Source organism: Colobus angolensis, unplaced genomic scaffold, assembly GCF_000951035.1.
Source record: "Colobus angolensis palliatus isolate OR3802 unplaced genomic scaffold, Cang.pa_1.0 Scaffold14, whole genome shotgun sequence".
Lineage (NCBI taxonomy): Eukaryota > Metazoa > Chordata > Mammalia > Primates > Cercopithecidae > Colobus > Colobus angolensis.
The window spans coordinates 7,114,343-7,141,760 of NW_012114488.1; the positions used below are offsets into that span (position 1 = coordinate 7,114,343).

The 27,418-nt window shown below is 43.3% G+C and overlaps 3 protein-coding genes and 1 long non-coding RNA gene across 6 annotated transcripts in view; 2 read left to right on the plus strand and 2 right to left on the minus strand.

The window, feature by feature from the left end:
• Window positions 1-842, minus strand: part of LOC105506685 — a 3,185-nt gene extending 2,343 nt beyond the window's left edge. The window contains exon 1 of the long non-coding RNA XR_001000970.1: window positions 89-842. This is a non-coding gene — a long non-coding RNA (uncharacterized LOC105506685). The remainder of the gene's footprint in view (window positions 1-88) is intronic.
• The window catches only part of PHF10 (PHD finger protein 10), a 22,355-nt gene extending 21,248 nt beyond the window's left edge, over window positions 1-1,107 (plus strand). For 2 of the 3 annotated variants that reach the window (XM_011934926.1, XM_011934925.1), the window contains exon 11: window positions 900-1,107. In XM_011934926.1, coding sequence (XP_011790316.1) covers window positions 900-985 — 86 coding nt within the window. In that variant the 3' untranslated portion in view covers window positions 986-1,107. The remainder of the gene's footprint in view (window positions 1-899) is intronic. The other variant, XM_011934923.1, reaches the window with a different exon arrangement.
• LOC105506684 (chromosome unknown open reading frame, human C6orf120) lies at window positions 843-2,898 on the minus strand. The gene is given in 2 exon segments (XM_011934922.1): window positions 843-2,708; window positions 2,710-2,898. Coding segments are annotated over 2 exon segments (867 nt in total). The 5' UTR covers window positions 2,857-2,898; the 3' UTR covers window positions 843-1,988.
• Window positions 2,899-2,968: 70 nt separating this feature from the next.
• Window positions 2,969-27,418, plus strand: part of WDR27 (WD repeat domain 27) — a 116,464-nt gene continuing 92,014 nt past the window's right edge. Inside the window, exons 1-5 of the mRNA XM_011935085.1 lie at window positions 2,969-3,453; window positions 12,786-12,967; window positions 13,082-13,277; window positions 25,361-25,502; window positions 27,096-27,220. Of these exons, the coding sequence (XP_011790475.1) occupies window positions 13,089-13,277; window positions 25,361-25,502; window positions 27,096-27,220 (456 nt within the window). The 5' untranslated portion in view covers window positions 2,969-3,453; window positions 12,786-12,967; window positions 13,082-13,088. The remainder of the gene's footprint in view (window positions 3,454-12,785; window positions 12,968-13,081; window positions 13,278-25,360; window positions 25,503-27,095; window positions 27,221-27,418) is intronic.

The following is a 27,418-nucleotide window of genomic DNA, read 5'->3' on the forward strand; positions in this document are numbered from 1 at the left end:
AGGATGGTCTCGATCTCCTGACCTCGTGATCCGCCCATCTCGGCCTCCCAAAGTGCTGGGATTACAGGCTTGAGCCACCGCGCCCGGCCGAGCTGGTGTTTTTCTACTGAAATACTTAAGTAACAGCATCATCTTGTTTCAAAGCCTTTATTTTTATGTTATCTATTTAGAAACTTAACAAAATGACTACGTCTTTATACATTTCTATAGAAATCGATTACAGATTTCTGTAAGTTGAGGCAGCATGACAATTCCAGGTAACTTTAGAACAGAGTTGAATAAATCACAGTAATTGGACTAAAACATTACACAGATAATTGTGTAATTTTAGAACTTAACTTGCATAGTTAACACTGTATAATACTCTTATAAAATATATGCCTACAACGAAGTTTCCTGGGAATCATTAAGCAAGCAACATAATTATTTTTCTGTAGTAATTCAGATCAAGTATGTGGTACAATTTATCATTGTGCTGTTAGAAACTTAAAAGTTTTAAAGTGCTGTCAGCAGAGTACACCAGGACTTGAAAGAATGCTGTTAAGACACACAGCTGCCAGTGAGCAGGAGAGAAAAAGGCTTAAAAAAGCCAAATTCCAGAATGGGTTTTGAACTTTTGAAGTATGTACTGAACTTTAGAAGTATGATAGTGTTTGAATTTCAGGAAAGATTGTACTTTTTTAAAGGTCCGTATCATTGTATGGCATTGCATCTCTCCCATCCCCCTTGACTTGCAATGAATTTTGCATGGCATTGATTATTTTGTTTACATTTTTCTCCTTAAATTAAGGAACTCATAGTGCCCTTCTCACCACAAAATCCACAGATGAATATCATTAGTGTAAAATTCAGTCCTGTAAAGATAATTTTTCATTCCATATTAACAATTTTTTTCCTAGGTCGCTGGATTTGTGACTGTTGTCAGCGGGCCCCCCCAACACCCAGGAAAGTGGGCAGAAGGGGGAAAAACAGCAAAGAGGGATAAAATAGTTTTTGACTCTAATACTGTATATGCATTTAAGTGGAATATTTGGTGCCAATTTATTTACAACATTTTCATTTTTATGCCAATAAAAGATTTTTTTTCTGCAAATTATGAGCTTAAAATCTGCAGTTGATTTATTTCTGTTAAAAGCTACTCTTACCCTCCAAACTAATTCCAGGTAGAGAAATCATCTTCCAAAGTATTTTATAGTAACCCTGGCTCACTCCAAAAATTCAGTGGAAATGTTTAGCAACTTAAGATACTTAACTATTTTTCCATAGCCCCAAAAGTTAATTTTCATGAAACTTCCTAATCTACATTGTTTCTGGCCTACCATAGGTAGCATTAACAAAGTTATTTAATAACTAAAGAATTTTCATAGGTATGACAAATGGCCTAGTAAGATTTGGTGCAGCTGGATTTAGAGTTGTCATTATTGGACTGGTACAGGAACAAAGCTTGTAAATACCTGCCTGCCAGGAAATCCCTTTTGTATAGAAAAGTACCATCCCTACTTGGGGTACAGGCACGAGGCTTTAGTCCAGGCTCAGGGAAGTGTACATAAATCATTTCCAACTTGATTTTAGTAACTCTTGAAAACTTACACCTTGAACTTCGCTTAGAACCTCCAGAATAAAATTACAAAGTATCAACCTTTGATCTGTGTCACAGCATGAAAGGTTGCTCTACTTTTTTTTTATATAAACCTAAGATACTGCAATCATTTTTAGTCAACCTTCCTAATGAAAATGGAGTCTAAACACTTTATTGTGCACAGTCCTTTCACAGGAATTTTGATATTTAAAAGAAAATACTGTGCTTGCTGCTTTTCCTATTTTTGGGGGTAACTGAGGTAACAAAACTGCGTATGGCTTTATTTTTCCATCCCTTGACTAGAAAAAGGTAACTAGAACTTCAACCAAGTACAAGTACCAAGGTTCACAGCAAACTGCAATCAGCTTCACAGACGGAGGGTTTTATACCCCAGAGCGTGGCCAATGATTCAAAAGAGAATTTCAAGTACCAGTTTCAAAATGCTAATTAATATCGTCCAGAGAACAGACTCCTCCTCTTGCGAGGCGTCTTCCGGGGCACGAGCGTGCTTCTGGCCGGCATCTGCACCGTCGGCGGGGTAGGCGGCCTCGCCGAACGGGTGCTGCTCGACCGTGCCGTCGTAGTACACCTTCATCTCGAACTCGCTCTCCAGGTGGGACGGGTGTCCGTAGACGCCGATGCCCACTGGGCGCCGGAAGTGCGCGGGGATGGACACAGCGTCCGGGCCGCAGGTGGCCGACTGCAGCTCGTAGTCGTCGAAGCTGGGGTGCAGGCTGCTGGCCGAGACGTACAGGTCCGCATCGCCCTTGAGGCTGCGCATCCTGAGGACTATCTTGCCCTCGTGGTTCAGCCGCAAGTAGCTGTAGTTCCCAGCGCCTATCTGGCCCTGGACGACGTGCAGGAGCACCCACTCCTCGGGGACCTCCTCCTCGTCCGCGCAGCTCACCGGGGACAGGATCTGCGAGGTCAGGAGCAGCAGCAGGGCCGTCGTCCAGGGCGCGGCCCTCCCGCGGGGAGCGGCCATGGCTGGCGGCTCAGCTCCGGGGTCTGCAAGTGGGTCAGCGCTGCTGGGGACACGGGAGGCGCTCAGTACCGGAGCCCGTCCCCGTCGTCCGCCCGCGGGGCCACGGCGCGTCCAGGCGCCCGGTCTGTTGCTGGGACTGTCCCTTGTCCCTTCCCACCAGCGTGAGGCCCCGGGGAGGAGGGGGTGGGCTAACCCCTCCCCCTAGCGCGGCGCCCACCAGGGGCAGGGGCAGGGCCGCTATGGCACGCTCGGACTCACCACCGCTCCCCACAAGGGCCCGAACCTTACACATCCGGACCCGAGGCCGGAGCCTCGCCAGGGAGGCGGAAGTGACGCCAGGCCCGGAAGTGAGCAGGCCGGAAGCGAGGCCTCGCCTGCTGCCGCGAGATAGTGAAAGGCGTGGGCGCTAGGGCCTGCAGGCTAGTAACCATGGCGGCGCGCGTGGGGCGGAGCGTGGCGCTAGTTCCCTGCGTGCCTTCCTGGGAGCTCGGTGCAGTGAGTCCTCTCCAGCGGGTTGTTCTCGGCTCGGAGTCGGCGCGGAACCCGAGTTGCCGCTCTGGGGCGTGTGCCTAGGGCGCCGGGCTGGAGCGCGGGGGCTGCGCGGGTGTTCCGCGGGTGCTCGCGGCTCCGCTGAGGTCACTATGAATGGGGGCGATTTGAGGGTTCCGCCATGACCCCTCCCAACGGCGGAGACCCGCGCTCTGGATCAGAGCCGTTGCTCGCTGTCTCGTCACCCCAAGCCTCCTCCTGACGCCGTGCTGGTGCGAGGGTCTCCAGGGGAATTAGGGGCACAAATCGGGCCCGAGCGTCCGGGCTGCCGTGGCACGAAGGCGCAGGATCGGCGCTTTGAGAACTGAGCGCCTGTGGAGTTCGGAGGAGAAGGGCGCAGGTGGTTATTTTAATTAAAGCAGCTATGTATAAAGACAACTCAGACCTCTTTAAAAGATTCAGTAGTTTAGGAACGAACCAGGGCTGTAGAAATGCCCGGGATCCTGCACCACCCATCGGTTCTATGCTCCGAGGGCGGGAGCGTGGACCCTGAGGGCTCCTGAATTATGCCCCACTGGCCTTTCACCCTGCATGGTAACTACCAGGCTAGGTTTTCCTAACTCAAGCCAAGCAGCAAGTTTCTGGCTTGCTTAGTCACTAAAAGAAAAAATTTCGATCTTTTCTAATCAGAAGGGAGTAATTTTCTCTTTCTAAAAATCCTGGGCAGAAGGAAATGCCCACAATTTTATCAGTGGTACTCCTCGAGTAGTAGAGAGTTCATCTTTTTATGTATTTCTAAATTTTTTACAATTTAGACACACTGTACCAGTAAAGGGGTATTAAGTCTACAGCTTCCAGTTTATCTGGAATTGCTGCCTTGTGTTTACTGACTTAACTTTAAGACAACGGTTTCTTTAGCAGTCACTTGCCACTGCTTTTTCCTGAAGTGCTTACCTAAATAATAAATTTAGTTTATTTTCCCTGACTTGTTCTGTGCACATGCGTACACGGATATCGCTGGGGATATCCTATAACACTGATTATCCCCTAGCGTTGGCACAGCAGGGAGAGGAGGTAGGGATAGTCCAATTTCGTGTGTTGGCTTCTAATGCTTATTCTTTGCAATAATTTACTGTAGGGCTGCAGGATGAGTAAGCCTGTGGTCAGTTTTCCACATTATTACAGGTTGTTGCAGTTGAACTGTTTGTCACTGCCTAAGGTGCGTCTTGAGCTTTTACCCTCCTGAATTTGTTTCTGAGTTCCATCAGTCACTCAGCAACATCCTACAGTGTCACTGAAGCATGCTGCTTCAAGGTGCCCACATCAGTCAAGGTAGGCTGACAGAAGTGACCTCAGCTTCATGCAGTAAATGTTTCTCTCTTGCTTACACAGCAGTCCAGCCTGGTGACCTGGTCACCCTTTAGTGGGAGCAGTACAGGCCGCCAGGTGCCACCACCGTGGCCCCTCTTCTTAGCCTTTGGAGCCCTCTGCCTCCAGCATGAAGGGCTGTGCATGCGTGGTGTGTTTTCCAGACCAGAAATTGGTGCACGGCTACCCTCGACTCCAGAGAGGCTGGAAATGTAGTCCTGCCATGTTCTTAGTGGCTCCAGGGAGGAAGCAGAAAAGAGCTTGGGAAAACTGCCAGACCACAGAAATAGAAAAATGAATATTTTAACAGAAAAATAACTTTCTACGGAAATGATTTTAGGGGCCATCTGAGAGGATGAGAGGATAGGTTGGGGTTCAGTTAGCTGCCCTGGATTCATGTCCTGGACACAGACGTGTGTGTGTGTGTGTCAGTGTCAGTGTGTCCCTGACAATGATTCTGCCTGCACCAGACACTCCTTCATCCCTGTCTGCACCACCCTGCCATGGAGCAGGAGAGGCAGGAGAGGTAGGCATTGAAGCTGAGTACACTGAGGCAGAGGTGGGCATTGAAGCCGAGAACACTGAGGAACGAGGAGAGGTAGGCATTGAAACTGAGAACACAGGAATGGGCAGAGGTAGACATTGACGCTGAGAACACTGAGGCAGAAGTAGGCATTGAAACAGAGAACACTGAGGAGCAGAGGTGTTGGGCAGCGGGAGAGGTGGGACGTCCGCTCGTGCACACTGGGGCCAGACTGACCCAGAGGTTCTGAGCGCAGGCTAGTGCTTCCTCCTGAAGGTGGCTTATGTGTCCTGACAAGGCTTCTTCCCTCTTTGGCTTCACACCATTGTTTTCAGTGAACTCTTCACACTAGTGAGTCTTGGTGTTGTTTCTTTACTATGCACACATCAGGAAATGCAAGCACATTCATATTCTGTCTTTATTTTGGAAATAATTCCAGCGATGTCGGATGTTGGAGGTCAGGAGATCGTTTTTTGTTGTTTCTGCTTTTGTTTGTTTGTTTGTTTTTGAGACAGGGTCTCACTCTATTGCCTAGGCTGGAGTGCAGTGGCACAATCTTGGCTCACCACAACCTCCGCCTTCTGGATTCAAATGATTCTCCCGCCTCAGCCTTCCAGGTAGCTGGGACTACAGACACGCGCCACCACGCCCAGCTAATTTTTGTATTTTTAGTAGAGATGGGGCTTCACTACGTTGGCCAGGCTGGTCTTGAACTCCTGACCTTGTGATCCACCTGCTTCAGCCTCCCAAAGTGCTGGGAATACAGGCGTAAGCCACTGTGCCCGGTGTCTGCTTTTGTTTTTAAGACATGAAGGGGTCCTGTGCTTCAGGCATGGAAGAGGTCTTCAGGTCTTCGGATTGCCTTTCTCCAATGACCCTGGGCTCTCTGACCCCACACCTTTCACCAAACCCGTTTGGATCGGACAGCTTTTTGTATGTGCGCATGTTTGGGTGCATGCGTGGGATTCTGTGTGTGCATGTGTGTATACAGGTGTGAGATTTTGTGTGTATGCATGTGTGTATGTGATCTCTTGATCTCTTGCTTCACAGCTGCCCATACCTTAACTTCTTCCTCGTAAGCTTCACTGCACCATTCTTCCCAAGATCTCCTAGCACCATCTCAACCGTTGGGTCACCCTGAACTCTTGCTGTCGATTGCTTGTTCTAGTCTTACTTCAGGGTTCAGTCCCAATAGGACACACACAGATCACTGTGTAGACGTATGCAGGGTATTGTCATTTCATTTGTACAGTTTTCATTTTGTAGGCAGTTTTATTCGTTTGTTAATACTGCAGTGACAAACTAATGCAGATTTGGTGGTTTAAAACAGCACAAGTGGATTATCTTACAGTTCTGGAGGTCACAAATCCAAAATGGGTTTCAAACTGTGCTAAAATCAGGGTGGCATTGGGGCTGGCTCCTTCCAGAGTCTTCGGGTGAAAACTCTTCTCCGTGCCTTTTCCAGCTTCTAGAGGCCACCACAGGCCTCAGCTCCTGGCTCCTTTTTCTGTCTTAAGAACGGTAACCACAGCAGGTTGAGTCCTTCTCACGGTGCATCATCATCCCAGCTTTTCTCTCTCTAGCTTAGTTAAGGAAAGTATTTACATTGAACATACCCAGATAATCCAGGATAATCTCTCTTCTGAAGCCCATCTGATTAGTAACGTCAAGTCCCTTGTCTGTGTAACCTAATGTTTGCAGAGGTTCTGGGGATGAGCCTGTGGACAGCTTAGGGAGAGTGTTACTCTGTCCCCAGTGTGCCCTGGGGTATTTTTTTAGACTCCTCAACATTCAGCTAATAGGTACTATTTTATGTAATTGGTACAAAAGGGCAATGCTGGGTGCTCTGTAATCATTTAGAAATGAGAGAAACAAGATAACTTTTTGAGTGTTATGCTCTAAAATGGACACATTGGATTAGAGAAGAGATGTCTGTTTCTTCCACAACCAACTTGAAAGAAATTTTGGTGCAATGCCTAGAGGAAGTTACAACTGATGTTTCAGCATTTGACATAATGTATCCAAAGCAGAATCTATGCTTCTCCCCTGCCGGAACCTGTTCTGCCCCAGCTCAGAAAGTGAGGTATCTTGTTGTTCAGGCCAGAAAGCTAGGAGCCACTCCTGATTCCTCAAATTCCTCTTCAGCAACCAACCTGTACTGGCTTCCATCAGTCCTAGCTCAGAAATAACGTGTGGTGTCCATCTGCTTAAACCCTGCTCTTAGGCTCCAGCACCAAGGATCTTTTGAAAAATAGAAGTTTTAAATTTGTAAATATTTCATTAAAGTTTTTGTTCATCCTTCTTGATATTTTTATATATCTAAGCATTACTATTTTTGTTGTCTCAGCATCCACATCCTCTTGGCAAAAAAATCATCTAGTCCTGGATTTCCTCTGGACTACCACCCTTCTGCCTCTGCTGGCCAGGACTCAAAAGAGAGGTTTGTGTCCCAGGCCTGACGACTTGGCATCATTTCATCCTTCTGATTACATGATTAATTCAAACATGGAAAGTGTCTCAGACAGGCCCAAACTCATGAGAAATGTTCAAGGATCAATGGAAAGAGATGCTTTCTTCCCCAGCGCCCTGCAATGTGGGAGGCCACGCTTAGGTGCTGTTGGCCGTCTTTTTGCCACCGCATAGGAACAGACAATGAGCAGCACCTAGACAGGTGGAGCTGAGGGTTGGGGAGACCAGGGGGCTGTCCTGACGGTGTTGATGAAGCTGCTGTAGCCAGTCATGTGCTGACCTTTTAATTACACATTAAACTCCTTTTCTTTCCATCGGATTAGGTCGAGCTTGCTTTCTGAGACACGAAGTAAACATTTTTCAATGTCATTTTTAAAAACATCTGCATTGTATTCCACTCAATGTAAGAACCATTGCTACATTTCATATTATTGTCAATGTTACAATGGACAGCCTTGAAGAAATACATTTTGGAAAAGGTAGAAGGATTTATTTGTTATAAATTTATAAAAGTAGAATTTTTGATTGCCAGATAGGTTTATGTCAATTTATTCTCTTACCAGCAGTGTATGTGAAAATGTTTTTTTGTGTGTGCATTCATGATTTATTTATTTTGTTTTTTTTTTTTTTTTGGTACGGAGTTTCACTCTTGTCGCCCAGGCTGGAGTGCAATGGCGCAATTTTGACTCGCTGCATCCTCAGCCTCCCAGGTTCAGGCAGTGATTCTCCTGCCTCAGCCTCCCGAGTAGCTGGGATTACAGGTGCCCACCACCATGCCCGGCTAATTTTTGTATTTTTAGTAGAGAGGGGGTTTCACCATGTTGGTCAGGATGGTCTCAAAGTCCTGACCTTGTGATCCACCCATCTTAGCCTCCCAAAGTGCCAGGATTGCAGGTGTGAGCCACTGCGCCTGGCCTGACTGTTGCATTTAACAAGGCACAAATACATGTTAATTTTATTCTGTGGTGTAAAGTCCATTCTTTCTTTGTTGACTTTCTGTCTTGATGACCTTTCTAGTGCTGTCAGTGGAGTATTGAAATTCCCCAGTATTACTGTGTTGCTGTGTCATTTCTTAGGTCTAGTCATAATTGTTTAATGAATTTGGGAGCTTCTGTGTTAAGTGTGTATGTATTTAGGATTATGATATTTTTCTATTGGACTAATCCTTTTATCATTATATAATGTCCCTCTTTGTCCTTTTTTTTTTTTTAACTGTTGTTACTTTCAAGTCTATTTGTGTTGTTTTATGTAAGAATAGCTTCTCCTGCTTGCTTTTTGTTTCCATTTGTGTGGAATATCTTTTTCTTCTCCTTTACCTTAAGTTTATGTGAGTTCCTATGTGTTATATGAGTCTCTTGAAGACACCAGATACGTGATTGGTGTATTTTTATCCATTCTGCCATTTTGTGTCTTTTGAGTGGAGCATTGAGACCATTTACATTCAACTTTAGTATTGAGATGTGGGGTACTGCTCTATTTATTATGTTAGTTCTTGCCTAAATACCCTGTTTTCATTGTGTTGTTATTTACAGGGCCTGTGAGATTTATGTTTTAAGGAGGTTGTTTTTGGTGTATTTCAAGGTTTGTTTCAAGATTTAGAACTTCTTTTACCATTTCTCGTAGTGCTAGCTTAGTAGTGGCAGATTCAGCATTTGTTTGTCTAAAAAAGACTTTATCTGTCCTTCGTTTGTGAAGCTTAGTTTTGCTGGATGCAGAATTCTTAGCTGACAATCATTTTGTTTAAGGGAGCTAAAGATACGACCTCAATCCCTTCTGGCTTGCAAATTTTCTGCTGAGAAGTCAGCTGTTAATCTGATAGGTTTTCCTTTATAGGTTACCTGGTGCTTTTGTCTCACAGCTCTAAAGATTCTTTCATTCTTCCTGACTTTAAATAACCAGATGACTATACCTGGGTCATGATCCTTTGTGATGAATTTCTCAGGAGTTCTTTGAGAGAGTATCAGTTGCTATGTTAGAAGGGGTATATATGCTTTCCCTAAGTTGGTCCAGGGGAGGCATCCTAGTTTCTCAGGCGATGGGCAGGGCCATAGTGTTCCCAAGAGTTTATGTCTTTTGTGTTTGGCTACCAGGGTGAGTAGAGAAAAACCATCAGGTGGGGGCAGGGTTAAGTGGGTCTGGACTCAGACTCTCTCTAGGCAGGGCTTGCTGCAGCTGCTGTGGGAGATGTGGGAGTGGTTCTTGAGCCAATGGAGGTATGTTCCAGAAGGGATTATGGCTGTGTCTGCTGCATCACATAGGTTGCCAGGGAAGTGGGGGAAAGCTGGTAGTGGAAGACCTCACCCAGCTCCCACGCAGTTTGTGAGGCTGGTCTTGCTCCCACAGTGCCCAGCTAACAGCACCAGGTTTAGATACAGACGGCCTGTGTGTGGGACTCAGTCCCAGCCCAGGCCATAAGCTTCCGCGCTGAGAAAGCAAGCATGGCTGGCTTTCAGGTCTTGCCCTCCCCATCTGCCCACAATGTTGGCAGCTCCTGGGCTCATATCTGTAGCAGTTCCCTTTTACCCACTCCTGATTCTGCTCAAGGAAGTTCGTGCCCAGTCTGAATTATCACAGAATTCAGTTGGAAGCTTCTTTCACCCTATGACCTCTCCTGATTCTGCTGGCTGCTTTTCTGAGGGAAGACCTCTGTGAGACGCAGTCCGGGATGGCTTCCCTGGACTCAAGCTGGAGACTGGGAATGCCTACAAGGCTCTTCTCACTGCTGCTTCTACTTTATATTTCGCTTGGCTGCCTAAATATGCTTCAGCTCTAGGTAAGGTTACATCCTTCTCCTGTGATACGGATTTTTAGATTCCCCAGTGGGGATGTGTGTTTGGAGGCAGTTTTTTCCCCTCACATTTTGGGAACTCACAGTTTTTTGCGTGTCTCATGGAATTTGCAGTGGCCTGCTGCTGCTTTCAAAGGATCTGTGAATTCTTTCCGTTTTTTTGGTACATTCCTGCAGTGGTTCTTGGAACAGAACTTCACAGTGTGAGTCTCCACATGCCTTTCAGTCCATCCTAGTGGGAGATGCACATTATCCCTGCCTCCTGTCTGCCATCTTCTCGCCTAACCGCTTTAAAGGGTTATTGTAAGAATGATATAATCTATGTACTCATATATACAAACCTGCTTCTTAATGTCTACAGAAGTGGTCTGTAAATTGTAAATTGGCATGCAAATACTATTATTTGTAAAATGTACTGCTGAATTCTATGGGAATTACAGAAGAGAATAAGATAATTATATTGCAACAAAAGTTTATGTTGAAGAAAACAATGAAACTCAGTCACAATTTGAAGAGTGTATTATTAACATTTTTGAAACAACTATAATGTTTTGTGTATTCTTTGTCTGTCTCCCAAGATGTTTTATGCTTTGGGAAGCAGTGGACCTGGTGACAGCAGCTTCATATTGTCCCCTCAGGACACATCTGCCCAGCACCTACTGCCAGGCTCAAGTTACAGAGTCTACAGAGTAACCATGGTAGCTTTGGAAGGTGTAGCTATTTTCCTATGACACTCAAAGTATCTTTGCAAATATTAAAAAAAAGATAAAAATTGTGAATTGGAGACAAATGTGCCTTAAAATAACGTACACATGCTTTTATTTTGTTTTTCTCCAAATATTGAGACTTTTCAAGCTTTTAAAAATCACCTTTTATTTATTTTATTTATTTTTTTTTGAGACGGAGTCTCGCTCTGTCGCCCAGGCTGGAGTGCAGTGGCGTGATCTCAGCTCATTGCAAGCTCTGCCTCCTGGGTTCACGCCATTCTCCTGCCTCAGCCTCCTGAGAAGCTGGGACCACAGGTGCCCGTCACCACACCCGGCTAATATTTTGTATTTTTAGTAGAGACGGGGTTTCACCGTGTTAGCCGGGATGGTCTTGTTCTCCTAACCTCGTGATCTGCCTGCGTCGGCCTCCCAAAGTGCTGGGATTACAGGCGTGAGCCACCGCACCTGGCCAAAAATCACCTTTTATTTATTATAACACAGAGCATTTGTTGTAAGGGCAATCATAGAGTATAAGGCCTCTAATTGTATTTTGAGAACATTTATCAATTACATTATCACCTTCCTGGTACCTTGGCCTTATGAATATTAAAACAAGGGTTTCTAATCGAGACCTGTATTGAAAATGTTTGCTGGTTTCTTTTGAAGTATTTTCCAAAGATGATCTGAAGTCCATTTTCCTTTGCCTCATTTCTCTTGTGAAATTCTGCTCCCCACCTGCACACAGGAAATTGTTATTGCTGCCTCGCCCGCAGCACAGAGGTGATGCTGAGGGTTCACAGTCTGCACTGGAATGTCAGATTTCTCAGTCACAGGGCCGGGAGGCAGGCAGGGGAAGGTCCTGCTGATGAGTAGCACCCCACAGTTCTCTTTCTTTGCAATTCCCGTCTGACCAAGGGTCCTTCAGACAGAGGATTCCATCCTAGCAGTCCAGCCGTGGATCCATGTCCCGCTGCCTCCTGAGGTCAAAATAGTTTAGATGGTGTGAAGTGCTGGGAACGTGGGGTGGGGGGCAGGGATGGGAGCCAGCTCTCAGGGGCCTCTTCTGAGACCTGGGAAATGGGAAGAGCCCCCAAGGTGCAGAGAGGAGGAGGAATGGAGCATGAAGATAAAGTGTGCGTCCTGAGGCAATCGAAGCCCTGTTGTGTTGTAAGAGCTGGAAGAAAGGGTAAATAGAAAGAGTCGCAGTGGAGGGAGGAGGCGGTGAAGAGGAAAATAGGCAGAGGTTGGGTTAGCAGAATCCCTCAGGGCCAGCATGAGGAGCTCAGGGGTGGATTTTTCGAATCCACATGGCCAGCGTGAGGACCGCACGGGTGGGCCTTTGGATACCCACAGCCTGCATGACCCCGCTGGATGTTTGGGTGCTTGCCCATCACTTTCTAAGCAGGTCTGTTGTCTGTGCCTTTAAGTGCATCAATTGCTGGCCTGCAGTGGGGTGTGGGGTACAACAAAATCAAGGATGACCCCAGAGCCATTCCCGCCTGTTTCTGAAGTGATTATGCTGTGAAGTTAAGTGTGAAGTTGGATGAAGATCTGAAATGTTTTATTGTCAGTGTTTCATTAGTTTATGCTTTATGAAACATAGCCAGTGAATCACTGATTATAGAACCTGTGGTAGCTTAACTGTAATTACACAGGGTGTTGTGAAACTGTTCAATAAAGCCCAGTTTAGCTATGGGAGGTGTGGGTTCCAATTGCAGTTCCCTAACAACTGATTTGCTGTGATCAATTCAGAAAATAACTTTGTGTCTTAGTCATTTCAGTAACCAACGTTTAGAATGCTCAGTGCCAGCGCTGCCCCGATGCCATATGGATCATTGTTTAGTCTTGGCCTCTCAGTAACTGTTCTCATTTTACAGTTGTAGAAGCTGATTGAGAAAGCCTGAGCAAGGTCTGTTCAGTGGGAATAGTGGAATTTGAGTCAAGGTTTGCTTAATTGGAAAGCCCATGAGAGGAATGGAGCAGTTGTGAATGTGGAACCTCCAGAGTTTTCAGCGATTTCTCTTGTTTTTTCTTGGGGTGAGGAGAGGTGAATAAATAGGTATGATGTGGTATGTGTGTGTGGTCAAACTAGTAACTATCAATAGGTAATAGACTTTTTTTCTATATTAAATATGATACCTATAGTCATCTTATATGTACTTTTTGTTTTCAGATTGAAGATGGAAAATCCCCAGGACATTTTCTCAAGTAATGGTGGCTGTTTAAGTGATACAGTTACAGAAAAATACCTGGTTGAATCCAAGGAGTCTGTGTCTCATGTTCAGCTTGCTTGTAGCATGCAGGACTGTGCTTTCCCTTTGGATGGGACTGAACTTTGTATATGGAACACGAAGAGTCCTTCTCATCAGGTATTGAACAAGTTATAAGTCCAGTGTCATGAAGGCCTTGCCCTTGTCCCTCCATGTCTTTGATGCTCTTTGGACAGCATTACCCTCTGTGGATTCAGCTACCAACTATGGGAGAAAAATATTGATAAAAACATTATATTATTTTATTTTTAAATTTATTTTTATTTTACAATTTGTTTTGTTTTGTTTTGTTTTTTTAGACGGAGTCTCACTCTGTCGCCCAGGCTGGAGTGCAGTGGCCGGATCTCAGCTCACTGCAAGCTCCGCCTCCCGGGTTTACGCCATTCTCCTGCCTCAGCCTCCTGTGTAGCTGGGACTACAGGCGCCCGCCACCTTGCCTGGCTAGTTTTTTGTATTTTTTTAGTAGAGACGGGGTTTCACCATGTTAGCCAGGATGGTCTTGATCTCCTGACCTCGTGATCCGCCCGTCTCGGCCTCCCAAAGTGCTGAGATTACAGGCTTGAGCCACCGCGCCCGGCCAATATTTTTATATTTAGAACACAAGTGATCTGGAATTAAAAAGTTTCTTCAGTTAGAAGCTGATCAAGAAAAGATTCATCTTAACATAATCAAATCTCCTACATTCGAATATTTAGATTGACCTCACTTTTTCAGTGAAGTATAAACTACTTAGGGGAAAAAAAGTTCCACATAATAAGTGCACGTTGTGATGACTATAACTAAATGAATATGCCCAGGTAACCACCCCTAGGTCATACCTCGTCTCCGTCAATGCCCACTTCTCTCCTGCCCAAAAGGCAACACTATCTTGACTTCTAATACCATAGGCTAGTTTTGCTTATGATGAACTTTATATAAATGTGATTATACATTACGCACTTTTTTGTGCTGGTTTCTTTGACTAATTAGCATTATTTTATGAGATTCATCCATGTTGTTCATTTTCATTGCTACAGAGTATTAGGATTTATTAGGTACCACTATGCCCTTTTTGAAAGGCTAAACTAAAAATACATTTTTATTATAGAGTAATAAGTAGAATTACATTCTACTTATGTTATGATCAAATCAGGATAATTGGGATGGCCATCACCTCAAACATTTATCTTTTTATTGTGTTGGTAACATTATAGTTTTTTTCTTCTGGTTATTTTGAATTATATAATAAGTTAATATGAACTCTGATTTTCTTCCTGTACTATTGAATACCAGAACTTATGATCTGTATTTTTTTTATTCCTTTATCCACACTTTATCCATTCTTGTTGTAGAATAGTAAGTAGAATTACATTCTACTTATGTAACTAGACTACACTTTATCCATGCTTGTGTTAGTAGACATTTGTTGTATTTCAGTTTTTTTGGCTGCTGGATTCTTTCAGATGTCTTTTGATGCAGACACATAATTGCTGGATTATAAAGGATACATAAGCAGTTGACTCTTGAACAACGTGGGTTTGAACTGTGCTAGTTTACTTATACATGGATTTTATTCAACCCAATGTGGGTCAAAGCTATAGAATTTTCAGGATATGAAAACTGTATATTTGGAGGGGCACCTTTTCATATATGTGGAGTCCACACAGCCAACTGTGGGATGTGGGTATACACAGATTTTGGTTTATGTGGGATTCCTGGAATCAATCCCTCATAGTGAGGGATGTCTGTATTCAGTAGATAATGCCAAGCAGATTTCCAAATTGGTTGTACCAATCTGTATTTCTTCTAATGGTGTATGACTTTCAGTTGAACCATATCTTCACCTAAACTTGTTTATTTTTATTTTAGCCTTTCAAAAAGGGCATAGTGGTACCTAATTATAATTAGTAATTCCATGATTATTAATGATGTTTAGCACATTTTTGCACATTTATTGGCCATTTAGATATTCTTTTTTGTGATATATGTTTTCAAATCTCCTGCCATTTTTTTCTGTTGGATTATCTGTCTTTTTTCTATTGATTTGAAGGAGTCCTTTATATTATAAATATAGGCTTTCTGTTGTCCCTTTAGATTAGTTTGCATTTTCTAGAGTTTTATGTAAATTGAATCATATGGCAATTTAATTTTTTATTGACATGTAATAGTTGTACATATTTTGGGGGTATATGTAATATTTTGATACAAGTATACAACGTGTTATGATCAAATCAGGATAATTGGGATGGCCATCACCTCAAACATTTATCTTTTTATTGTGTTGGTAACATTATAGTTTTTTTCTTCTGGTTATTTTGAATTATATAATAAGTTAATATGAACTCTGATTTTCTTCCTGTACTATTGAATACCAGAACTTATGATCTAACTGTATTTTTTTTATTCCTTCTCCCACTTCTTTTCATTCTCTCCACTTCCCATCCCAGCCTCTTTTAACCACTGTTCTACGCTCCGCTTCCACGAGATCCACTTTTTAAGTTTCCACATATGCGTGAGAACATGTGATATTTGTCTTTGTGTACCTGGCTTATTTAATTTAACATAATGACCTCCAGTTCCATCCATGTTGCTGCAAATGACAGGATTTCAGTCTTTTTTTATGGCAGAATAGTATTCCATTGTGTATATGTACCATATTTCTTTATCCATTTATCTGTGGCTGGACACTTAGGCTGATTCCATATCTTGGCTGTTGTGATAGTGCTGCAATAAATAGGAGAGTGCATTATCATATAATGTAATTACTTGTCTCTTTGTACAGCTTTTAACTTGATGTCTGTTTTATCTGATGTAAGTATAGCTACTCCTGCTTGCTTTTGGTTTCCATTTGCATGAAATATTTTTTTCCATCCCTTCACTTTAATACTGTGTGTGTCTTTATTGGTGAGATGAGTTTCTTGTAGTCCACATATAGTTGGGTCATGTTTTTCTTTTTATTCAGCCAGTCTATATCTTTTTAGTAGGGAATGTTATTTATTTACATTCAGGGTTCTTGATAGGTAAGGACTAATTCCTGTCATTTTGTTGATTGTTTTCTAGTTGTATATCTTTTGTTCCTTACTTCTTACTGTTTATTTTTTCAGTTGGGTGGTTTTCTGTAGATTTGATTCCTTTGTTTTTCTCCTTTGTGTATTGGTTCTACCAGGGAGTTTTATAGTTTTCCAGGTTTTCATGATGGTGGATATCATCGTACTACTTCCAGATATAAGACTCCCATGAGCATTTCTTGTAAGATCAGTTTAGTGGTGATGAATTCTTTGAGTTTTATTTCTCTGAAGATTTAATTTGTCCTTCATTTCTGAAAAATAACTTTGCTGGGTATAATATTCTTGGTGGAAGTTTATCTGTTTTGAGTACTTTGAATGTAGCATCCAGTTCTCTCCTGAAATGTAAGGTTTCTGCTGAAAAATACGCTGTTAGTAAAATAGAGATTCGCTTATATGTGACTTGATGCTTTATTCTTGCTGCTTTAATTTTTTCTTTGTCTATGGATTTTGACAGTTTGACTATAATGTACCTCTAAGAGGACCTATTTGGATTGAAACTATTTGGTTATTCCACCTTCCTGGATCTGGATTTCTGTCTCTTTCCCATGATTTGAGGCATTCTCTGCTATGACTTATTAAATAGTTTTCCTCACCTTCTCCTTTATCTTCTTCTGCTAGAATGCCCATATTATTAATATTTATGTGCTTAATGATATCTCATAACTCACATAGGCTTTATTCTTTTTTATTCTTTATTCTTTTTTTGTCTGCCGGTATTATTTCAAAAGTCCTGTCTTCAAGTTCAGAAATTCTTTCTTCAGCTTGATCAAGCCTAGTTGCTTAATCTAGTTGTTAAACCTCCCAATTATGTTTTTAAATTTTATTCATTGAATTCTTTAACTCTAGGATTTATCTTTGGTCCTTTGAGCTGCTCAGCTCGCCTGGTGGTATGTCCCCAAAGGCAACCCATGGGTCTTTTTCTTGAGTCTGAGACATGGGCACGTAGCTGCTTGTTGGGCCTGGGAGCATGCTTACCGTGGTCAGCCTGCGAGACTGTTTCTCAGGCCTTTTTGGAGACTTGGGGACATTGGGCAGCCTAGAAGTATTTCTTCTTGTGGCAGGGGTGCCATAGGGGTGTTTCCCAGGTCCTGAGCACAGGTGTTTAGCAACTCTGCTGGCTCAGGGGTGAATCAGCTGTTAGGAGGCTCAGGAGCTTCTCCTGCTTTGGGGAGGGTGTGTCATGGTTTGGCTAAATCAAGGGCAGATTTGTCCTGGGCAGGACTGCTGGGCTGTTGCTCTGGCTGGAAGTGCAGTGGCGAGGGTGGTTTCTCTGTTATGCAGGGCCAGACTCACAGCCGATCCTGGTCCCAGGCTCCATGCAGCTGGGGTTGTGCCATGCAGCCTCTCATGTAGGCTTGGTATAGTAAAGATGGAGCCCCAGGGCTGGAGTGTGGCAGTGACTTCTGGCCGCCAGAGCAGGCATGCTCCGGGGGCAGCTCCGGTCTCTGTGCTGCAGCAGCTTTGGCTCACGGTGGGTGGGGAGTGAGGAGTGCACACTTCGCGCTCCTAGTCTGCAATAATGCAGCAGCCTGAGTTTCCAGCAGCTCCCAAACTGGGCTCAGGGCTTGCAGGGACTGTGGGGTTCTCCTGCTGTAAAGACTTCAGGTGTTTGTGGTGGTGATATGGGTGATTGGGGATCTTCTGCTTACCTTTTCCTTGCAAGGGGAAGTCCCTTCTGACTCTGGGCCGATTTGACCCAGGCAGGGGAGGTGGGGCTACAGAGGCCAGGCACCTCCATGCTGCTCTCCTGGACTTCCAGCCACACAGGTGCATCTTCAGTTCCTCTGCTGTGTTGCAGTGCTCTTCCTTCCACACTCTAGTCAGATCTTAGCTGTTTATTTATTGCCTTGTTGTTTTTTTTTTTCTTTTGGAGGGGGACAAGTGCCAGGTGTCTCTAGTCAGCTATCTTGCTGATACCACTCAGTCTAGTTGTCAGTTTCTCCAGGTACAGTATGCTTGATTGGCATTTTTTCTTTCTTTCCCTGAATAGATCACAACCTCCTCTCAGTTCTGTCCTATGAGGTTTTTGCTGAACAGTCTGCTGCTAGGTGTATTGGGTCTCCCTTGTGTGTTATTTACTTATTTTATCTCACTGCTTTCAAGATCCTGTCTTTGTCTTTGACCTTTGAAAGTTCGATTATAGTATGTCTTTGGGTATTCTTATTTGGGTTGAATCTTATTGGTAACTTTTGACCCTCCAGTATGTATTTATGTCTCCAGGTTTGGAAAGTTCTATTATTTCTTTGAATAACCTTCTACCACTTTATCTTCCTCAGTTCCTTCTTGAACTCTACTAACCTGAATATTTGCTCTTTTGTTGTCTCATAGCTCCCAGAAGCTCTTCATTCCTTTTCCTTTTCTTTTTTTCTCCCCTGACTGTGTATTTTCAAGTACTCTGTCTTTGAGCTCACTGATTCTTTCTTCTGTTTGCTGAATTCTGTGGCTGATGCTATCTATTGCATTTTTCATTTCACTAATTGTATTTTTTAGCTCCAAAATGTTTGTTTTTTTTTTAAATTAACAATCTCTGTTAAGTTTCTTTGGTGATTTCAGAGTTGATTCTCTGTTTTTCTAAATTTTCTTGAGATTCTTTAGAACAGCTATTTTGAATGATTTGTCTAGGGATCACCTGTATTCGTTATTTTAGGGTCAGTCTGTTGCACCTTATTTTGTCTGTTTGATGGGGTCGTATTTTCCTGAGCATTGCTGATGCTTGTGGACATGTGGTTACGTCTGTGTACTAAGGGATTAGGTATTTATTTAAGTCTTCGTAAGTTTGGCTTTGTTTGTGCCTGTCCTTCTTCAGAGGGCCTTCCAGGGATTCTACATAGACTGACTGTTGAGTTCCCTGAGCCCATGACCGCTACAGCCATCTCAGCATTAGAGGATGCTCCAAGCACAGGATTGCTGTGAGTCTTGCAAGAACTCTGAGATTGATACAGCTTTCTGGCCCAGATGGACCTGGGTAGGACTCAGTGTGGGTACTGGGGCTCTGTGGGAATGCTGACCAGGCATCTGAGTCCAGAATGCTGTCCTAGTGGCCCAGACAGGTGTGTCACCCAGCAGGTCTCTGCACAGGTGAGGAATGGGAGTTGAGATTGGGAGTCCATGGATAGTTTTCTAACAGCAGTGAGAGGGGCCAGAACTGAGACTGGGTCCCCTCAAGATCTGCTGTGGGTGGAGGTTGGAGAGCTGATTTTGTTGGCTCAGAGGATCATGTGTCTACCGGGGGACCCTGCACCAATAAGATAGTTTCCTAACTACAGCAGGATGGGCTTGGAGCTGAGACTGGGCCCCTCTGGGATCTGCTGTGGGACAGAGGCTGGAGAGCCTGGTCACATTGATTCAGAGGGTTGCGTGTCTCTGAGGAAGTCCCTGCAGAGATGAGACACTTCCCTAATTTCAACAGGAGGAGTTGGACCTGGAACTGGGCCCCCCTATGGTCTGCTGTGGGTAGGAGACTGGAGAGGTCAGTCTAGTTGACACAGAGGAGCATGCATCTCCCAGCAGGTCTCAGCACAGGTGGGATAGTTCCCTGATAGCAGCAGAAGAGCCCAGAGCTGAGACTGGGTACCCTCAGGATCGGTCATGGGAGGAAGTGTGGCAGGCCTGTCAGGGTGGCTGAGACTCCCAGGTTGCAAGATACGGGCAAGTCTCCCTGTGAGTCTTTGTGTAAGCAGCTCTTACCTGGGACCTCAGATGAGGGAATTAGAGCCAAGCCACAGGGCAGCCTTCAGGTTCATTGCCTGGACCAATGTCAACAGGCAGATGAGCCCTTCTGTCAGTTAGTAGAGTGTGTGATTCCTGCCAGACTCTTTGGCTGGTGGTTTTGTTTGCAGGCTCAAGGCCAGATGAAGTGGTAGCCAAGCCCCTTGGAGGACTGAGCCATTTCTGGGCTTGAAGCTAAGAGCATGCTTAGTGAATCAGCCACCTAGGTGTGGGTCTGAACTCTCGAAATGACCTTCTAAGATCTTGACTCCACTAGGGTTTCACAACTTCAGCCTGAATTCTGAGGCTCCTGTAGAGAGACTTTTGACCATGGATGGGTACAGAATTTTTCTTATTGTCGGAGGATATGAGTGGGTTAGCTTCGATTTTACCAGCTTGGTGATATCCGATATTTACTCATTTTTGTCTGGCTTTCTTCACTCAGGATAATTGAGATCCATGTTGTTGCATTCAGTAGTTCATTCTTCTTTATTATTGATTAATATTCATTGTATGGATATACTATACTTTATGCATTCTCCTGTTGGTCAGAATTTAGGTTATTTTTAGTTTTTGACTATTGCAAGTAACACTATTAGGAAAATTTTGTTTGTGTCTTTTGTTTTATAAATGTCAGGTCAAGGTGGCTAATAGTCTTCAAGTCTTCTGTATTCTGATGATTTCACATCCAATTGTTCAGTCAGTTATTGAAAGAGGCATATTGAAATCTGTGACTCTTATTGCAAATTTATCTGTTTGTCTTCCATTAGTTTTTACTTCGTGTATTTTGAAACTCTGTTATTAAGCACATTTGTGTTTAGTATTTTTTATGTCTTCTTGAAATGACTTCATTTATTATAAAGTGACATTGTTTTTTGATCCCTGGTAATATTTCTTGCTCAGAAATCTTCTTTGGCTACTTTCTATTTTCATTAATGTTAGTATTGTGTATCTTTCATTTCCTCTCTCGCAACCTTTATGTTTTTTTGTCATGCATTTTACTTTTACATATGCTACAAACCTGGCAGTCCATTATTACTTTTGTTAAACATTCAGGGATCTTGTAAAGATATTTAAACAATAAGAAAAATACCTTCATTTTTCTTTTTCAATTTTTTTTTTTCCGAGATGGAGTGTCACTTTGTCACCCAGGCTGGAGTGCAGTGGCACAATCTCGGCTCACTGCAACCTCCGCCTCCCAGATTCACGCGATTCTCCTGCCTCAGCCTCCCGCGTGGCTGGGACTACGGGCGCACACCACCATGCCTGGTAATTTGTTTTGTTTTGTAGTTTTAGTAGATGCAGGGTTTCACTATGTTTGCCAGGATGGTCTTGATCTCCTGACCTTGTTATCCGCCTGCCTCAGCCTCCCAAAGTACTTGGATTACAGGCGTGATCCACTGCGCTCGGCCTTTTCTTTTTTAATTTTAAGGCCCTTAAATTTAAGAAAGAAAAATATCTTATACATCTGCCCACGTAATTATATTTTTGGTGCTCTTCATTCCTTTGTGTGTATGCATGTTTCCGTCTGGTAGCATTTTCCTTCTGCCTGAAGTATTTTATTTAACATATGTTTCAGTGCAAATATGGTGATAAATTATTTCAGCCTTTGTGTGTTTAAAAAAGTTTTTATTTTGCCTTGTTTTTGAAGATTTATATTGAGTAGAGAATTCTAGTTTGACAGATTTTTCTTCAGGTTTTTAATATGTTGCTCTTCTATCATTTCAGTGAGGATTCTATTATTATCTTTATCTTTGTTCCCATGTATACAGTGGGTTATTTTTGTCTGGCTGCCTTTAAAACTTTTTCTATTACCAATTTTGAACAATTTGTTCTTCCTATGTTTTGGTGTATTTTTCTTCGTATTTCTTATTTTTGTATGTGTTAGGCCATTTTTGCATTGCTGTAAAGAAATAACTGAGACTGGGTAATTTATAAAGAAAAGAGATTTAATTGGCTCATGGTTCTGCAGACCGTACAAGCGTGGCACCAACATCTGCTTTGCTTTTATTGAGGACCGCAGGAACCTAACAGTCATGGCAGAAGGCGAAGGGGGAGCAGGCACCTCACAGGGTGAAAACAGGAGCCACTGGTCAGGAGGAGGTGCCACACGCTTTTAAATGACCAGATTTCCTGAGAACCCACTCACTGTGGTGAGGACAGCGTTCAGCCATGAGGGATGAGCCGGCATGAGCCAAACACCTCCCACCAGGCCCCACCTCCAACACCGGGGATTACATCTCCACGTGGGACTTGTAGGGGACATGCAAACTATGTAATTCCACCCCTGGTCCCCTAAATCTTATGTCCTTCTCACATTGCAAAATACAATCATGTCTCTCCAACAGTCCCCCAAAGTCTTGCCGACGAAAAGAGTCAAACTCTGTAAAATATTTTAAGAGATTTATTTTGAGCCAAATATGAGTGACCATGGCCCCTGACACAGCCTGCTCTCTCTGAAGTCTGCTGAGAGCTTCCTCTGCACAGTAAAACATGGTCTCCACAGTCCATTATCTTAACCTGAACATTCCTTTCTATCGATCTCAGATCTTTAGATAAACTCAACCAATTGTCAACTAGAAAATGTTAAAATTTACCTATAGCCTGGAAGCTCCAGCTTTTGAGTTGTCCCACCTTTCTGAAGGAAACCAATGTATTTCTTAAGTGTGTTTGATTGCTGTCTCGTGCCTCCCTAGAATACATAAAACCAAGCTGTGCCCCAACCACGCTGGGCACATGGGCCTGAAGGCCGTGTCACGTGCCATGGTCACTCGTCTTTGGCTCAAAATAAGTCTCTTAAAATATTTTACAGAGTTTGATTCTTTTGTCGACACAACCATGGCACCAATAAATGGTTGGCTTCTGGTGAGGGCCTCAGGAACCTTACAATCATGGCGGAAGGCCAAGGGGAAACAGGCATGTCATATGGCAAAAACAGGAGCAAGGGGTGGGGGGAGGTACCACACACTTTTAAATGACCAGATCTTGTGAGTACTCACCATGATGAGGATGGCACCATGCCGTGAGGGATCTGCCCCCATACACCTCCTTGTAGGCCCTACCCCCAGCACTGGGGTTTACATCTCAACATGGGATTTGGAGGGGACATCCAAACTTTATCATTGGGGTTCTATGGGTTTATGGTTTTCATCAAATTTGGAAAATTTTCAGCCATTTCTTCAAATATTCTCCTCCTCCCAAACGTTGTGGACTCTGTTTACTTGTATGTCAGATGATGTGAAGTTTCCCACAGCTCACTGATACTCTTTCATGTTTATTAATGTATTTTTTCTCTCTTTCATTTGTATATATTTTCTATTGCTTTATCTTTAAATTTACCAGTCTTTTCCTCAGCAACATCCAATATGTGGTTAATCCTAGTAAGTGTTTTTTAAAATGGTATCTAACTCTAGTTTTCATCTCCAGAAGTTAGGTTTGGGACTTCTAAATATCTTCTATGCCTCTACTTAACTTTTGAACATGCAGAAAAAGTTCTAATAATGGTTTGAAGGTTCTTGTCTAGTAATTCTAACATTTGGATCAGTTTTAGTTTGGTTTCAAGTCTATCTGGATGACTTGTAGGCATTGCATTTCTCTATTCCTTATTTTTCTTTGTTTTGACTAAATCGTCTTGTCTCCTTGAATCCCTGGTTATTTTTTAGATTGCTGGACTTTATATATGAAAAAAAAAAAGTATAGCTGATTTGATACTCTGGATTATCTTACATTTTTCCAGATCAGATTTATGTTAGCTTCTAGTCACTGGTCATGTTTAGGGCACTGGCAATCCTGGATTATCCTGAACTAGTCAGGTATTAAGACAATTCATAGCTGGATGTCAGTTCTGATGAGGGTTGTTTTATTGACAGTTCATCTTTACTCCTTGGATTTTGTCTTTTTTGGGGTTCCCATTCTAAGCCTAGGAGGTTTAGCAGCATGCCCATCCCTCTCACCTTAGTAGATTGTATTCTAGGCAGACATTTACTAAAATCCATTCGTATTTCTTTACAGGAAAAAATCGTAGAGTTCTCAACATTAAGGCAGTCAGCTGTATCTCAAAATTACTTTGTAAGGTGACAGAAATCTTTGCCCATCTCCCAATATGATAGTTCTGTTTGTGTCCCTGAAGATGACTCATTTGACTATACCGTTTTTGTGCCCTTAGCCCCTTGAATCTCAGCTCCTCAACTGCCTTTAGTGGAATTGTCAGAAGATTCTCTCTATAGTAGGTATCTTTATGGGACAAGTGACCCCAGATACTGGGGTCACTTCCCTCATTTTTTTTCTTCCCTATAATCTTGTTATCATAATTCTTCATGACTTGGTTGCTTTCTGATGCCTTCAAAATGTGTGTCTCTGTGTGTGTATACGTATATATGTGTGTGTGTATATATATGTGTATATATATATTTAATTTTGTCCAGTTTTTCTTGTAATTCTTATCAGTAGGGTTGGTACTGATGAGGTGACGTATCCTGCCTTTACTAGAAGTGGAATTCTCCAGTGATATCTCTCATATCAAACTGCCTGTTGTCTATTTAACATCACCTTATAAGCATCTCAACTTACTATGGACCAAATGGACCATGGTCTACCCTCGTCCCATCCCATTTTCCCTTTGTATTTTGTTCTTGTGGCATCGTTCACCCAGGATTTTAACCTCAAACCCTATCCCTTTGCTTTTGTTTTTCCCTCCATCCCTCCATATCCGTTGGTCACGGAATCTTCAGTCATCATCTTCTCTCCATCTCCATCGTCACTATCTTAGTCCAGGTCTCTACTGGATTTCCCGTGAGTGTTTTCATGCGTTCCAGCCCAGTGTACCCCCAACATTCATCTGCTCCATACTTTTAGCAATGTTTTGTTCCTGGAAAACAAAGCTAGTCACTGTATTATTCTGACTGTGCATTTTTTTGCTGGATTTTAATTTCCTAGAGTGCTATCAACACTCCTTGTGTAGTTGCCAGGGTCCCCACACCTGGGCCTCACCTTTCTCCAGCCTCCTCTCACTCCTTTTCTTGTCTCAGCAGTTTCTTACCCATGCCTTGTTTTCCCTGGGACCTCATTGCTCCCCTCCTTTTGTCAACCCCTCATTCTTCTTCTTCAGTTTTCAGCTCAGCTGTTACCTCTTCTGGCATGTAGTGGAGACATGTTCTATATTTGGTTAACTAACAAGTTATAAAGAAATGGAAGAACAAGGTAACCTGTATCTTTTTATTAGTGTGTGTGACAGTGAATAGCAGTGAAATGGTTGAGAGAATAATTTAGTAGTACATAGCAGAGATTTTAACAAATGAATTAACAATGAATATGTAAAATGAATGTATTTGAAAAAATCTTTTAATTTCTTAGGTTTGAGGTTATGTTGTTATACTCTTATTTTTAAATATTGTCTATAATCTGTTTTATTTTTGTTAATTTTCTCAGCTTCTAATCTTACGAGGACACCATCAGCCAATTACTGCTATGGCTTTTGGAAATAAAGTGAACCCACTTCTAATCTGCTCAGCATCGCCGGATTATGTTATAATGTGGAACCTGGATGAATGTAGAGAGAAAGTACTTCAAGGTAAATGAAAATCAAAAACTTGTTTTTAAAAACCTACAAAGGGAATAACTCATCCTTCAGTATACTTGGTACCAGCCAAGTGTGTTTCTCTTGGGTAGCACCGTTCCCTCAGGGGGATTTGGGGTAATTTTGTATTCCCTTTACCTTGAAACCAGGCATGCAAGCAGGGTGCTTTATATGGGAAGGGCACCAGGCCATTCAGACTCACTGACCTTTGCTGTGTTATGCTGATCTTACAGGCTCATTGGTTTTGATCTTATGTCCCTTTTTATTTTAAGAACTGTCAATTTTGTATCAACCTGAAAACAGGTAGGAAAGTTGAAATATTCTTTTCTTGCACAGCAAGGTTTCTTGAGCACCTGTAATATTTCAGGCTGGAGACCAGTGGTGAATAGGAAGGGCTTGATCCCAAATCCTGTGGAAGTCACAACTCAGAGTTTGAGAGAGACACTATGTAAGCCAGCGACCGAGTGGCTATGAATTGTGAGTGTGCAGCGGAGAAGGCAGATGAGGCCAGGGCAGCACGCACATGCATGGGGGTACTTTGAGATACGGGATCTCAGGGAGGGGCATGTGGGCTGAGGGTGAGAAGGGACGGGATAGGGAACTGTGCTTTTGGCAGATGGACCCAAATGTGCCAAGGCCCTGGGGAGCGTGAGAACCTGCCTCTGTGCTTGGAGCATGCTGATGTTAGGAGAGTCTCATCTGAGGAAGTTGAAAAGTTAGGTGGGGACCACATTAAGGAATTTGAGTTTTGCGGAATTATATAGAGAAGTTAGAGGATTATGTTAAAACATAAATGCAAAGAGACTATAAACCTATGTATTCTATGTAGGGACATGAGCACGTATCTCTCTCTAGACTGGGTGGCTGTGTGACGTGAACATGTGTGTCTCTCTAGGCGCTGGGTGGCTGTAGAACACGAGCACATGTCTCTCTGTAGACTTGGTGGCTGTGGGGCATGTGCACATGTGTCTCTCCCAGGCTCTGGGTGGAGTATATCTGCATTTTACTGGTGATAGGTCCGTGGTGCACACTAGGACCAGATGACCTTGCCCGCCATTTCTTCCTTCACCTTTGTGGATTTGCATGAGGGACTCTGCATCAGGCTGCAGCTGCTGCACATGTTGTCCGGGTCTTGGGAACCTCCTGGCTGCTTGTGGGTGTCCTGCCATTGCTTAGTCCTTGGAGGCCTCGGTTGGATAGGCTTCTACTCCCTTCCTTCCAACGGATGTTAGCTGAACCTGGACATGAGGGTGGACATGGGGTTGGATGTGGGTGAGAAGCATCAAAACACGCAGTTTGATGTGTATGACTCTCACTGCGTAGGTACCGCAGCCTCCAGAGGAAGGCGTCTTCCTGTTTTGATGTTGAGGGATTCTCTGCAGGGAAGTGCTGCATTTCCCAGGTTTTCAGAAGACTTCTCTATATCCAGTATTTTTGATATTCCTAGAGAATCAAAATCACATCAAAGCTCATTGGCATTCTGTCAGTAATTTTAGAAGAGAGGGTTACATTCTCCGTATTTTTCTCAGATTAATGTAATGCTGAATGCATTTGGTGAACTGGCACTAATGGTGAAACTCACTCTAGGGCTGGTCCCTCGAGGGACTGTCGTGGGCTCGCTTTTGGGAAAGGTGCTGTGTTTACAGTTGAGCCCGGATGATCATGTTGTTGCCGTATGTGCTGGAAACAAAGTATTCACACTGGATATTGAGGTAAGATTGAAATTCACACGTGAATTTCACGGAAGGGTTTGGCTGATGGTGCCTCCCAGGTTCTGGGACCTTGCCCAGGTGTCTTTTCTTTTTTTCTGTACTCCTTTTTTATAAAGCTATATCTTAAATTTAGTTTACTTTTATAAAATCATATCTTTATGTTGCAATTGGAAAACCACTGATGTCAGACAGTAATAT